At 45.5% G+C, this 15,162-nt stretch overlaps 1 protein-coding gene across 1 annotated transcript in view; it reads right to left on the bottom strand.

Annotated features, from left to right (window-relative positions):
• Window positions 1-377: 377 nt before the first annotated feature.
• Window positions 378-15,162, bottom strand: part of SQOR (sulfide quinone oxidoreductase) — a 40,197-nt gene continuing 25,412 nt past the window's right edge. Inside the window, 4 exon segments of the mRNA XM_068122150.2 lie at window positions 378-4,558; window positions 7,933-8,111; window positions 8,242-8,309; window positions 8,451-8,634. Coding sequence (XP_067978251.2) covers window positions 4,498-4,558; window positions 7,933-8,111; window positions 8,242-8,309; window positions 8,451-8,634 — 492 coding nt within the window. The 3' untranslated portion in view covers window positions 378-4,497.

A 15,162-nucleotide genomic window follows, 5' to 3' on the forward strand; every position in this document is an offset into this window, starting at 1 on the left:
CGAACTGCTCGGCCTCTTAATTGAGGGCCTGCATTCAGGCTTATTACCAATCAGTTTCCGTAGGGCTGCACTTGCCCTTCTACCCAAGAAGGGAGACCTTCAACAACTTCGGAATTGGTGTCCAATTCCCCTCTTTTGCACGGACTATAAAAATTATCTCAGAAACTCTTTCTCAAAAACGCAAACCACCTCAAGCCTGTCATCGGGGATATTGTACACCCCAATCAATCCGACTGTATCCCAAAAAGAACAATACATGATTGTATTTTTATTGTGCGTGACGTGATCGACATTTGTACCGCGGAACAAAGAAATGTTGGTCTTGAAGGAGTCCGGACTCCAGCAGAATACGGATAAAAGGATGGCAAGGCACAAACTCGTCCGAGAAGATGTTTATTCGTAAAACCAACTCGGGAACACTCAAAAGCCCGTTTATCGGGCTGCCTTATAAAGCAAAACCGAAACCGAAACAGAAAGCCACGCCTCTCAAGCGAGGCGTGCTTCGGTGGTCACGTGATCCACAGGTGTAGCTCATTATACCCGCACGCGCGGCACGCTTTGGCGGTCACGTGACCAGCCACTCTGGCGCCGGGGATCCCCGCCGGTGACGTCACCGGCTGGAGCAAGGAGATTCTGATGCCGGTCTTGCTTGGGGGACCCATGGGTCGCTACAGTCTCGTGTTTTTAGACCAAGAAAAGGCTTTTGATACCATCGATCATTTTTACCTCTTTGCCCTTTTACGGGGGTTTGGCTTTGGGAAAACTTTCATCGGTCACATCAAATTATTGTACAATAACATTTTTAGCCTGCTTAAGGTGAATAATATTTTAAGTCAGCCTTTCTCTGTGACTCGGGGTATTCGCCAAGGGTGCCCTTTGTCCGGCCTTCTTTATTCTCTCTCCGTTGAGCCTCTTCTGTGTCGTTTGCGCACACGGCTTCGCGGCTTTTGTCCTCTGCCCTCGGCCAATCCGGTAAAGACCATCGCTTATGCGGATGACCTCTACACATTTGTTCATTCTGATGAAGATATCTGTGCCCTGGTCGAGTCCATCAATGAGTTTACCTTGGCTAGCTCCATAAAGGTCAACTGGCAGAAGACCAAAGCTCTTTACTTCGGTCCACGGAATGGTATCCCCCCTCCGACCCTGCCAATGCAGCTTGAGTGGGCACACGATGGGATACGTTACCTTGGGGTCTTTCTCGGCACTCAGGATTTTACTTCTAAAAACTGGGAATCGCTGATTACCAAGACTGAGCAGTGGCTGCTAAAATGGAAGGGCTTACTCTGTCAACACTCCTATCGGGGCCGAACCCTCGTTATAAACAACCTCGCAGCATTAATGCTTTGGCATGTTTTTATGGCACTTATTCTTAAAAAACTACAATCTATTTTTATTGACTTCTTTTGGGGGGGAAAGCACTGGCTCAAACCTGTTGCGTTAAACTACCTGTTGCTGAAGGAGGACAGGGCCTGATCGCCATTACCAACAAAGTGATGGCTTTTCGCCTCCTGTCGCTTCGTCGACTGCTGTATACGGACGTCTCGTGGAAGGCCTTGGCTCACTGCCTGCTTCGGCAGGCAGGGAAACTCGGCTACGATCAAGAACTGTTCCTAATTGACACCAAGAAAGTTGATATTGCATCAGTCCCCCTGTTCTACAGGAGTGTGCTGGAGGCATGGCAGGTGGTTACCGTGTGCCGTGATAACTGTAACTACTCCCTTGAAATGTTTTTAAATGAGCCAATCTTTTTAAACCCCATTTTTGAAGGGGTCTGCAGTGAGCTGCAGATCCATAATTATTTATGGGAGGTGAAGATTTGAAACTTTATTTAGGAAGGAAAGCACGCAATGTGGTGAAGAATGACGGGGTATGGGAGACTGCATAGATTACGGGATATTGGATAAATTCTTCCATACTGGATAAATTCTGGATGGTGACTGAATACTGCATGAAGAAGGGGGAAGTCCGAGCTAAACCCCCACAATGCATATGCATCCTTCAACCCTCTAGACACGGGGAGGGATTCTAACCGACAAATCGAATTAATGACATGGCTCATCTGATCTGGGAAACTACGTGTCTCTGACATGCTCTGTGGTGTGTGTGTGCCAGGAACACATCAAGAAGAAAACTGCCTGCTCAAGGGATTTCCTGCCTGGACGAACGACCCTACATCCAGAGCGAAACTAGGGCACGGTGACGCCGAGGTCTACGGTGCACCGTGGGGCTGCGCATATACTTATGCTGTCTTTTTCTTGCTTTCTCTAAGAACCTCTAACTGTCTACTTTGGATGCACAAAGGGAATCAACATCCCTAAGAGTTATCAACGATTACCCTCTGTCCCCACATGGGTGAGGCATTGTTCACGCCTCACACCCTTCCTCGAAGTCTACGCTATTGCTATGCTGCACTCTCATCGACACTACACCACCCATCCACCATAACCTAACCTCCCCCCTCCCAAACATTCCCACATTTGGACCAACACAGCCCCGCCTGGTTGTGTGAAGGAAGTGAGGAGTCATACCAATACTCTGAACTGCCTCTTTCTATTCCTCCTGTCTCCTTCTTCCGTGGAATGAATGATGGTGCCATGTCTATGTAAGCAAGTTTGTATAAGGGAAATACTTATTATGGGTGTCTTTGCCTGCCTGCTTGCTGTACATAGTGCTTATATTTGGTAAACCTGCTAATTTGAGTCCTTTCTTTCGATGATTGGATATAGTGTGTACGTAATAGATAGATGAGAGTTCTGTTTCACTTCGGTAGTCTTAGCCAGCGTTCAGCCACAGTTCGCTCGGCCGTAGTAGTTGGAAGACTGGTGAACGCTGAGGTCATGGACCCTAGCTCAGGTAGTTGTACCAACAAGTAGGTAACGAGACTGTGGATGCTAGGACCCTGCTTGATGCAGTCGCCTTTGTCAGCGTCAGTGATTGGTCGACAACCCTCTGTGCCGTGGAGTTATCCGTGGTACGGAGGATTCGGGGCCGGTAGTGGCGTCGTGTCCGAGTACGCATCTCGAGCCCTGTGTGCATGCTGAGCATTTGTCGGGGGGGGGATTATCTTTCATCAGAACAGATAAAACTCAGATATAGAGTATAATGGTCCGTGTACGAGTAATTAGCCAATTCCGATGTATAACCTGGACATGTAGCTTAAGAATTGTCTGTTTGAATGTGCACCATATGGAGGGTGGTGCGTTGTATTAAATATCTTGGGTTTAAAGTGAAGGAACTGTGTGTAAAGACTCTTGTAATCTCCCAAGTGCGGAGGACTGGGTGTGGCTTCGGAGAGAGGGGGTGAAGTGATGATAGTCTCCTGATGGGGGTGGAGCTATGAACGTATTCGAGGGCGGAGAGTGTCCGGGGAGAAGGCGAGGAACTTGAGTGGCACGTCCAGGAACTCTGAGAGGGTGTGAAAAAAAGCATGCCCGAGGAGAATTGGCATCGTGCCAGAGAGGGAGTGTAAAAAGCTCGCTCTGAAGAGTGTAGAGTTTTGGTGCTCCTGACGAAATTTAATCAGGCTCCTGAGGAGAATTGGCATCGTGCCAGAAAGGAAGTAGAAAAAGCACTCTGAGGGAGGTGTAGAGTTTGGTGCTCCTGAGAGGTTTGATTGTGCTCCTGAGACGTGGTATTTCATCATCCTGCCTGCCTGCCCGTGTTCCTGTCTTCGCCTTGCTCCCCGACTCGCCTACCTCATGGCCTGCTTTGTCGGCTGCATGTTTGAGACTGCTCGCCATCTCCACAGCAGGCTAAAGGCCACCCGGTTGTTGTTTCCTTTTCCCTGTCTGTGAAGCTCGTGTGATGCTCAGGTTTCTTTGGAGTTGTTTTAACCTCATTGTATATAGTTATTTATTGAATTTCTCTTTCCTCCCGTCCCATCGTCGAATTCAATCCTCCCCTGCTTGTATTGGGAAATAAATCCGTTGGTTTTACAAGAGCTAAGGTTCTCATGGGCTTTCTTTGATCCCACCATAATTTGATCACAGTCCAGGGAGCAAAAGCAGTTTGGTCCATCCATTCAGTGGTCCATCTTCAGGGAGGGCTTGAACACGACAATATATTGCCTCAAGAGAGAAGGCAAACAAGCCCAGAATGATACCGTTTCAAGCCCAGAAGGGATCCTTTGAAAAGAGCAATAATTCCATGCTAGGAGAGTAATAAATTGTAAATCAAGAATCTCATCATTAAATGCGAAAAAAAAAAAAAATCTCATTCAAATAAAACCCCATCCAACATAAACCCAACTGTGTGCAAAGTTAATATGGTAATCCAAAAGGTCCAAAGATTGAAACAATCAATTCAAAATATGATTGATAAAAGAAGGTTGTAGAGATGAATACACTAAATGGAGGAAATAGAAAATTAAATGTAAGCTATTTTTAAGGTAATTAATAAACATAGAATGAAATATATTGAGAGATGCTTTGAAAAGAGCTTGAATGGTGAAAGCAAAAGGTTGTGTTTGTCTTGTTTTGTGCCGTCGAGCCAGCCTTACTTCCGCAGGCCAAGGCCCATTATTTTGCGGTATGGCTCAGGTCCACCCCAAAAGCCCCTGCAGCACAAAGAGAAAATGTTAAAATTTCAAGCAATCAACAGAAACATTATTGTGAAATGTAAAATAAAGTCCTTTCAGAAAGTATTCACACCCCTTGACCTTTTTACATTTTGTTGTGTTCCAGCCCGAATTAAAAATGGATTAAATTAAAATTGGACGTCACCGATAAAGTCGAATTCTTTTAAAGAAATATTTACAAAATAACTAAAAAGAAAAAGCCGAAATGTCTCGAGTCAATAAGTATTCAACCCCTTTGCTTTGACGCTCCAAATTGAGCTCATGTGTATGCAATTTCCTTTGATCATCCTTGAGATGTCTCAACAACTTTATTGGAGTCCACCTGTGGCCAATTCAGTTGATTGAACATTAATTAGAAAGAAACACACCTTTCTATATAAGGTCCCACAGTTGACAGTGCATGTCAGAGCAGAAACTCTACCATGAAGTCCAAAGAAGTCTGTAGAACTCTGAGATAGATTTGGGAATACATCTGGGAAAGGGTATTTTATTTATTTCTTTATTTTTTGTATACAAGATCGAGGCTCGTGAAAGAGCTAACATTAATCACACAAAAAGTCAAACCGACACATAAAACACAAAATAAGGGGAGCGTTAGACAAGATGGGGAGAGAGGGGGAAGGACACAAAAGAGAGGGGGAAGAGCGGGAAGGACACAAACACAACATTTGAGAGCAGGGACGTCGGGAGGACTTGGGGGGAGGTGGGAGAGGAATAAAACATATGAACACTGCAAGGACTCTGGGGTGAATTACCGGGGGTAGAAAAGATCAAGGTTTTCGATGGGGGAAGATAAGAGATGGTGGTGAACAGCTGTTTTAAAGACCTGGAGGGAGGAGTGGGATTGAAGGGAGTGGGGGAGTTTGTTCCAGAGGCGGGAGAAAAGGGGAATGAAAGAGTGAAGGTGAGCAGAGAGCCTAGACTTTGGCAGTTTAACCATAAGAGGGTTGCAGGCAGATCTTGTGCGACCTGAAGGAATATTGGGGGGGACAGAGCACAGAGAGAGCTGGGGGAGCAAGGCCGGAGAGGAGTCGGTAGAAGACAAAGACCACCAACCTGCCTGCGGTGAGTGAGTGAAAGGCCCTCGGTGTTGACTACATCGCAGGAGATTCCAATGATTCTGAAAGCTTTGGCCTCAACAGCGTGAAGCCGAGCAAGGTGTGAGGCAGGAGCACCAGCCCAGAGGGGGGAACAGTATTCCATTGAGCTGCGGATGAAAGCCTTGTATGTGGTGAGGAGCTCAGGTGTGCCAAGGAAGGACTTCGCACGACGGAGGATGCCCAGTCGGCGACTGGCTTTGGAGGCCAGCTTGGAAATGTGGTTTTCCCAAGAAAGATCATGGCAGATAGTGAGACCCAAAAGCTTGAGCGACAGAACTTCTTGGAGAGGATTGTTGAGAAAGTAGATGGGAGGGTTGTCCAGTCGGTCCTTTTGGAGAGACATTGCAAGAGTGTGAGATTTGTCAGGATTGAAAGATATGTTCCACTTGTTTGACCAGTCTGTGATTTTGTCCAGGTCTGCAGAGAGTGAGGAGGCTGCAGACTGCCGATCTGAGGGATGAGGAATGGAGCGACAGAGAGTAGAGTCGTCAGCAAAGAGATAGAGAGGATTTTCAAGAGAGTCAGTAGAAGGTAGAAGACAAAGACCACCAACCTGCCTGCAGTGAGTGAGTGAAAGGCCCCCAGAGTTAGCTTCATCGCAGGAGATTCCAATGATTCTGTATAAACCAATTTCTAGAGTGTTGGAAATTGCCTAGAGCACAGTGAGCTCCAACATTAGGAAATGGAAAGAAAATGGAACTACCCCGACTCTTAATAGAGCTGGCCGTCCAAACAAATTTAGTAATCGGACAAGAAGGAATTTGGTCAGGGAGGTGACCAAGAACCCATTGACCACTCCGACAGAACTACAGAGTTCCTTGGCTGAGATGAGAGAACCTGCCAGAATGACACCAGTCTCTGCTGCACTTCACAAATCGGAACTTTATGGGAAAGTGTCCAGACGGATTTCATTCCTGAGAAAAACGCATATGACAGCATGCCTGGAGTTTGCAAAAAGCAGGTGAAAGACTCAGAGCATGAGGCAAAAGATGCTGTGGTCTGATGAGATTAAAATTGAACTCTTTTTGCCTGAATGCCAAGCGCTACATCTGGTGGAAACCGAGCACAGCTCATCATCCATCTAACACCATCCCTCCTCTGAAGCATGGAGGCACCATCATGCTATGGGGATGCTTTTCAGCGGCAGGGACTGGGAGACTTGTACGGATAGAGAGAACAATGAATGGAGTCCAATACAGGCAAATCCTTGAGCAGAACCTGCCACATAGTGCAAAAGACATTACACTGCAGTGATGATTTACATTCCAACAGGGCAATGACACCAAGCATTCAGCCAAAGCAACACTGGAATGTCTTCAGAACAAGAGCATGAAAGTCCTTGAGTAGCTCAGCCAAAGCCCAGACTTGATTCTCACTGAGAATCTGTGGAAAGACTTGAAGATTGCTGTTCACCGATGCTCCCCATCCAACTTGACAGAGCTTGAGCAAATCTGCAAGGAAGAATGGGAGAAACGCCCCAAATCCAGATAGGCAAAGCTGATACAGAAATACCCAAGAAGACTTGAAGCTGTAATCACTGCCAAAAGTGCTTATACGAATTATTAACTCAGGGGGCTGAATACTTATGTCGGTTTGATATTTCTGTATTTCATTTTAAATTATTTTGTGCAAATTTCTTTTTAAAATTCCACTTTGACATTATGGGGTATCATGTGTAGATCAGTGACCACCTTTAGAGGCCATTTTTCCCCGCAAGCGGGGGTTGGCCTTTTTCGGGAACCGTGGTTGTTGTTGTTTTTTGGTCCCCTTTTTGAAGCAATGTTTTATGGCCGGATGCCCTTCCTGACGCCAACCCTTTTTGCCACCTTTAGCGACAAACAGGGAATTACCAGTGAACTGGTACTCAATTAGCCGACCTCCGGAAGGATGACAGGCTGAGTCAACCCCCCTGGCGTTAATTCAGCGATCGACCGGGATTCGAACCCAGGATCCTGGGATCCTAAGCCGGCACCCTAGCCGCTAGCCCAACACCAGGGTTCCTTTTTTAAATATTTTTATTATGTGTAGATCAGTGACAAAAACTTTCCAAACCAAGTTTACCAAGTTTTCACTTTCCAAACAACATGTTAGCAACTAGAGCTCATCATGCATTATATTAAGTGTATAGAGTTATAGAGCACCATCCAAACAATCAAACAAACACAGACAGACAGACAGACAGACAGACAGACAAATAGCAGTGAAAACAACCTCCGCCACCGAATTGCTGTTTTGCTGAATTTATGCTCCTACTTCAACATGAGGTTCCAGTAGAGGAAAGGCATGAGGTCAGCCTTCATATGGAACATGGTACGTCGCTCCTTGCTCTGGTCTATGGGAAATGTCTCCAGTGGCTCAGCGTTAAAATCAAACTCCGCCAGGATGCAGGTACGATAGCTGGTGATCAGCGGGCAAGATGTGTAGCCATCGTACTGTACATAGGTTTGACAACAGCAGATAAGCAATAACATTACCATTACCAAAAAAAAAAAAAAAAAAAAAAAAAATGTGGATTATAGTTTTGAAACCTTAGGGTACCATAACTAAAACAACAGGACATACCTTTTTCGTCGATTTCTTCCCATGTATGATGGCTGTCATCGTTTTGTCCAGCACACCAGACTGGGCCGCTGAAATGCAGGAGCCATACAATCGCTCATTTTCACAGACATAATGCAATATGTGGGTTAGGAGGCGGCAAGGTTGCGTGATGGAGAGGCAGGGCTACATATAACCCATTATGTGTAGCGAGTTGTTGATAATTCCTTTACCAACTGCTGCAGCTGTCTTGGACGTTGGAACATTAGTACAATCGCCGATGCCAAACACATTGGGGTAGCGGGTGTGTTGCAGAGTGTACTTGTTTACATCCACCCAACCTCCACTGTCTGCCACAGGGCTGCCCAGCAAAACATCTGGAGGTCCCATCGGAGGGGTTACATGCATCATCTCATACTAGGAGGGTAAGGAAGCATCATAGTCTCATTGAACGGTATTATATCCCTATACCTTAATGAATAACGTTAGACCAAAAAATATATATATTTAGATGTCCATATTAATATTTTACTAACCCAAGATTGTGGTTAAAGATATTTTAAAATATTTCAGCAGATAAGCACCACCAATGTGCACCTTCTCTGCAATTGTGAAACTTTGCATGCTAAATTGTAATCCATTATGTGTTGAACACGTTATGATTTGATGCAAATTGATCATCGCCCCCTGGCGTTCTATAATCACCTCCCATAGTGTCCAGCGACACCAGGCACTATACACAGTGAAGGTTTTCTTTGGACATAATTTCAGAAATATTTTCCAAATTCAGATGCAAAAGGGCTTAAAATGTTGACCTGACTGGAATAGATTTGAGTTCACTTGTATTGGGAGAATATCCAAAAATGCTGTACAACGTCACGTATAGTGTGTTTTATAGTGCATGTGGTTACGGTTGAATTATTTAACATACTTACACCTCTGTGGGTTTCAATTTACAGTGGAAGTGACCACTAACACCATCAGACATAGGTGCTGGTGATATATATTGTGCTGTCCGTAGCCGATAAAGACCGGTCTCGGACGGATTGCTGATCGAGCTTAACACTCCGAGGCGTTCCGTCAAAATTTAGCGGAGTTAATACACGTGCGCATGGGGGAGGACGAAGCTCTTTCCTTCACGGGTCCCACCGGACGTCTTAGAACCTGTGATAATATAATAAATGCCAACCGATTTAAAATGTACAAAAATACCGGCTTTTATAAAGAAATGCCGGCGAACAAGGAATGCATGATGAAATAAGATTCCTAAATGGAGCGCTCCCACACGGACCCGTATACACACAAAGGGAAAAATAGAGGTGAAAATAAAGCACGTTTGTTTTTTGGTACTTAGCTGTGAGAGTCTCCTGAACCCCCTCGGGAATCGTCAAAACCCCCGCGTCCTTGGCGGGAACAGCACAGGCCTCCGTGCAGTTTGCTTGTGGAAAACCGCAGGCCTCAGCCCGCAGTTCGCTCCTCCACACGATCACAATGATGATGATGATGATGATGATGTCGGAACATGACCGTTCACCACCAAACCCAACAGCCAAGAGCTCGTAAACTTCGACCGTTCATTCAGACTGTCCCACCACAAGAGCGTATCGGCGCCCGTTCACTTTCAGATCCAGAAGCCGAGAGAGAAAATGTCCGCCCTCCAACTCCTTTGTACTCAAGGCTCTGACGTCATCCGACACCGCCCGGGCCTGCTCCTATCAGCCAGTCCCTCTCTTCTTTGCTCAACAAATCTCACCAATCACTGCTCTCCGGGGCGTGGCCTCCCGTACCTGCCTGCTTGATGTGGTGATGTGGCGTCTGGCAGTGCCAGCGGTAGTTGAATTTACTGTCTTTTAATGTGCTATTGCCTGGCTTGTGTGTGTGCTGCATTGTCATAAAGAACAGAGGGGAAATAACAGAGGCAGTTACATGCAGGGAATTCATTACCCATAATCCCTAACTAATTAACATAACCCCACCCCTCTCATGGGGACACTTGTACACTTACACGACACAGTCTACCGGAACCCTACTTATGTACGGGGGGTTCTTCTTCTTCGTCAAGACATACTGAGCATGGTAATCTATCGAATTCTACCTGGCTCTAAGGTAATCATTGTCTGCCCCCCATAAACGTAACAATATATATATATAAAACACACTAACACTAACACACTAACACTCTAACACACACACACACATACACACACACACACACACACGATGTAGATAGGTGTAAATCCCATTGCACTTCAAATGCGGTGAATATATAGACGAGTCGCTGTGCATCTTCTGCCAGGAATCCAGGAATGACAGACTTATATGTCCAGCTGAATCGAAATGCAAGGCCATTGGTTCAGGGTGGAACAATTTTCATCAGGTGGGCCCAGAAACTTGATCGCCTGACCGGGGTGGATGGGCTAACTATACCACAATGACAAACTGTGAACACACATCCCCGATGACCAAGGATATTGCTGATAATTATGTTGCAAAGACAGTCAGTAAAGTCAAAAAGGTGTGACTGCACTAATACCAAGTATTTACAAAAGAGAGACTTGATCGCACGAAGTAACTCAATATCCCTCATAACACGCTTGTAATGTTCGGAGATTGACCAAGAATGTCAGCACTTCCTGATGCTGAGCTTAAGGTCAGCAAAGAATTCCAGTTGTTCTCCTGGCTGTATAATCGGATGTCAGAGCAGCGGTTGTAATCTTAACATCATTAACAACCATGATCTTCTTTACATCCATTAAGCCTCCTCAAGCAACCTCTTTCTGAGATTCCAGTTGTTCCTTCCACTTCTGTGATTCAGAGTTTGCTGCTCTATCCGGCTTGTTCACCCCTCTGTGTCATCTTCCTGCCCTCATTCTTCCCACATCCCTCATTTCTCCAAGTTTCCTTCAATTTTGTTCCTCAACCCTGCTGTCGATTTGTTTCCCACCCCTCTTACTCTCTTTCTTCTGTTCCTTTCATTATGTAACGTCCTGATCCAATCTGTGTTCTCGCTCCTCCATGAGCCTCAACAATGTATAAACGAGAAGGGCACTCTTCAACATCACGATGTTGACCGATATGCCTACCCAAATGGACCCCTGACCATTGACCTTTGAACTCTTGACCACAACAACAACATGCATTTTAAGGCCATTTTCCCTGCTAGAGCGGGGGTTAGCCTTGCGGTCCCCATGACAATCTTCTCCATCTTGCCCTATTTTCTGCATCTCTCCTTGTTAACCCTCTTGCCCGCATTTCTTCTTCCACCATCTTTGGCCAAGTCTTTCTCGGTCTTCCCCATCCTCTACTTCCTTCTACATTCATTTCCATCACTCTTCTCAACCAGTCACTTTCATCCTTCCTCAACACATGACCAAACCATCTCAACCTGTTCCTCTTCACAACATCAATCACAGGCTCTATTCCCATCTTTTTTCGGAACTCATCATTTGTCTTCCTCTCTCTCAACGATACTCCGCACATCCATCGAACCATTCGCATTTCCACCCTTCGCAACCTTCATTGCTGCTCTACGTTCATTACCCATGTCTCGCTCCCATAAATCATAACACTTCTCACACATGCAGCATACACCTTTCCCTTCGGCTTCAACGACACTCCCCTCCTCATCAGCACGCCACTCAGTTCCCAAAACTTCTTCCATGCACATCTCACTCCAGCAACCGTTGCCGAGTCTGATCCACCTTCTCCATTCAGCATGTCTCCGAGGTAGCAAAATGTTTTCACACCTTCCAGCTTCACGCCGTCTCCAAGATCCAACTCAACATTTCCTCCATCTGCAGCTCCCTCTGTGCACACCTTACATTTGAATGTAGCTGCTACACTGGTTAATGACTCTCTCAGACCACTACATTTTTGATGAACCCACAGCGCACATTGAATGGAGTTCACTCCGACACCCTTCCTGCACACAGCACACGGCCACTTCCCAGTTCTTTCCACCTCACCACATGCTTTACCACTTGCCATCACCTTCGTCTTTCCGATATTCACCTTCAGACCTTTTGTCTCCATACATTCCTTCCATGTGTTCATCTTTTCCTTCAGTCCATCCATATTTTCTGCAATCAACACCAGATCATCTGCATACAACAACTCCCACGGTAAACCCTCCTTTACGTTGAGCCAGCACCTCCATCACAGCTACAAATAGTAGTGGACTTAGTACCGACCCCTGATGTACTCCCACCTTCACCTCAAACTCACCACTGTTCCCGTCCTTCGTCCTTACAGCTGTGCGCGCTCTTTTGTACATTGCCATCACTACTCTGATCAACTATTCCTCCACTCCTAACTTCCTCATTGCCCATGTCAATACTTTGCGTGGAACCCTATCGAATGCTTTCTCCAGATCAACAAACCCAAAAAACAACTTCTTCCTCTTCTCCATGTACTTCTCCTGCAACTGCCTCACAATAAAAAGCATGTCTGTCGTTCCTCTTCCTGGCATAAATCCAAAATGCATTTCGTCGATCTTCACTTTCTTCCTTATCCTCCTCTCCAGCACCCTTTCCAATACCTTCATTCCATGCTCCAATAACTTTATCGCTCGGTACGAGCCACAGTCCAGAGGGTCACCTTTCCCCTTGTATAGAGGGACGAGGGTACTCAGTTCCGAATCCACTGGAATGCGGCCTTCTTTCACCGCCAGATTACAGATCTCTGTCATTCTCTTCACACCCCAACTTCCTGCTGCCTTCAACATATCTCCCACAACTCCCGTCGGCCCTCCCGCTTTTCTACTCTTCATTGCTTTTATCGCTTCCTCGCTCTTATTCTCTTGCTTCCTCTTATTCGCTTGAACTCTTGACCCCAAAATCTAATCATCCTTGCATCATTATGCATACTTGTACAAGGTTTGACTTGATCTGTTCAGCTGTTCTTAAGCTATCGCAGTAATGAAAACCTATCACGGATGGACAGCTGGACGGAGAACCCAAAAACAATGCTCCAGTGACTTCGTCGCGGATGCATAAAAAGAAAATTCCCCAAGAAAATCAGGCATGCCTCCCTTCCGTTACTGATGCACATTCATCACTATGTTATACTGTTAGTAAGCCCTAAAAGCGGATCATTAGAACCGCGGAAACAGATCATGTTGTGATCGTCATTGCTGCATACCCATCTGCTACCTGTTGATGAATTGTGGATCACGTGGGGCACAAAATAAATTCGATACCTATCAGCCTACAGAGTATCATCTGTTGTGGGTCCAAATATATCAGCAGCATCTTTGTTCTGTGCCATGACTGGTTGTGACACAGATGCTTTGCTGGTTGCGGTAAGAAATTTGCCAAGTGATCGATTAATGTATCGCCGATTATCCATGTAAATTAATTACGCACGACTTCTGTGAAAAGGCTCGGTGTTCAGTTCTGTGCCAACAAGGGTAACGATTCGGTGCATTGTTCATGAAACATGGCAAAAGAATATGGACAGTAATATATGTCAGCTCATCTTACTCTAATTCACCAAATGTCTGTCTGTCTGTCTGTGTCTGTCCGTTCCCAGGTACCGCAAAAACGGCTGAACCAATCGCAACGAAATTTTGGGTGGGTAATCCTGGGACCCCCTGGAGTAAAATAGGCTACTTAGTTTTTGCAATTTCAGCTTTGGTCTCCAGAATTTTCAGGTTTGGACTCCCGCATAACGTTATCGTCCCGGGTACCGCAAAAACGGCTGCACCGATCGCAACGATACACCTCCATGCCCGTGGGATTCCCATGGGTGACCCCACTAGTAGATATCTATCTATAATTCCAGTAATCTCTGTGTGTATGTTTGTATGTTTGTATGTTTGTCTGTGACCGCTGTTTCTCGACAACCACGGGTCCGATATACTTGAAACTTGCCAGGTATATTGCTGGGGACCCGAGGATGTGCCTTTTCAAGGTTTCATATTAATCGGACAAGTAGTTACCGAGCTATGTCCAAAAAACGATTCAACCAATCAGAGAGCAGCGAGCTATCACGTGTGCCGAACAGACTCTGCCTCGGACGGCACATTTGAGAGCGTATTCATTTATTTCACGTTGGCAAACTATGTTGCCGCTATGTTGGCGTTAAACTATGTTTTAAAACTAATTAAAACTAATTTGCGATTCTTTCGCTTTCCTGCGCGTTTGTGCATGCTATGGCGATTTCTTTACCAAACTCCGCAAGCCGTTCGCTTTGGACCAAACCATTTCATGTAAATAGAGGGGGGGGATTGTCACCGTACTCGCAAGCCGTTCGCTTTGGACCAAACCATTTCATGTAAATAGAGGGGGGGGGATTTAATTTTAGATATAGATATAGTACGGGCATGCCCTAGTAATCCCAAATCATCTGACGTCTACTCGTACTCATTGAATTAAAATATATATTTTTTCTTTACATTAGGGGAAACAAATCCAAACTAGAATGGCACTGGGTAGATTGCAAACCTCCGCCACACTGAACAGTTTATGTTTTGTATTGCATTGATAGGCCGGATCTGGATTCGGACCTTAACCAAAAGATAATCGGCTTGTTCTTGTCACTCACCAAGTTTTCACTGTAACTCATCCACCATGTTTTGTCAAAGGTCGGCCACCACTTTTTGATATATCGTGATTATATATATATATATTGTTGCGAATATGGAATTTGGCCTCCATATCCGCTTGTAAATATTCCCCTATTTTCTCCAATACTCCCCAACTTTCCCCAGTCCCCCATTCCCTAGTCCCATTGCATGTAAATAACAATCAGTAGAGCCGACCTTCCCCTTATTCCCCCATTAAATGTCGTGCCCAGGTCCACCGCACCACACGTAGACAACTTTCGGACATCTTCCTAGTTATTCTTAATCTATGTCAGTTAAGGCCTCGTTTCCATTAATTATGACTCTTCGTTGCACCAGAATGTGATTATATGGCACCAGTAGTGAGTTTAGGACCTTCCCAT

This window comes from Myxine glutinosa, chromosome 7 (assembly GCF_964187855.1).
Source record: "Myxine glutinosa chromosome 7, kmMyxGlut1.1, whole genome shotgun sequence".
Classification (NCBI taxonomy): domain Eukaryota; kingdom Metazoa; phylum Chordata; class Myxini; order Myxiniformes; family Myxinidae; genus Myxine; species Myxine glutinosa.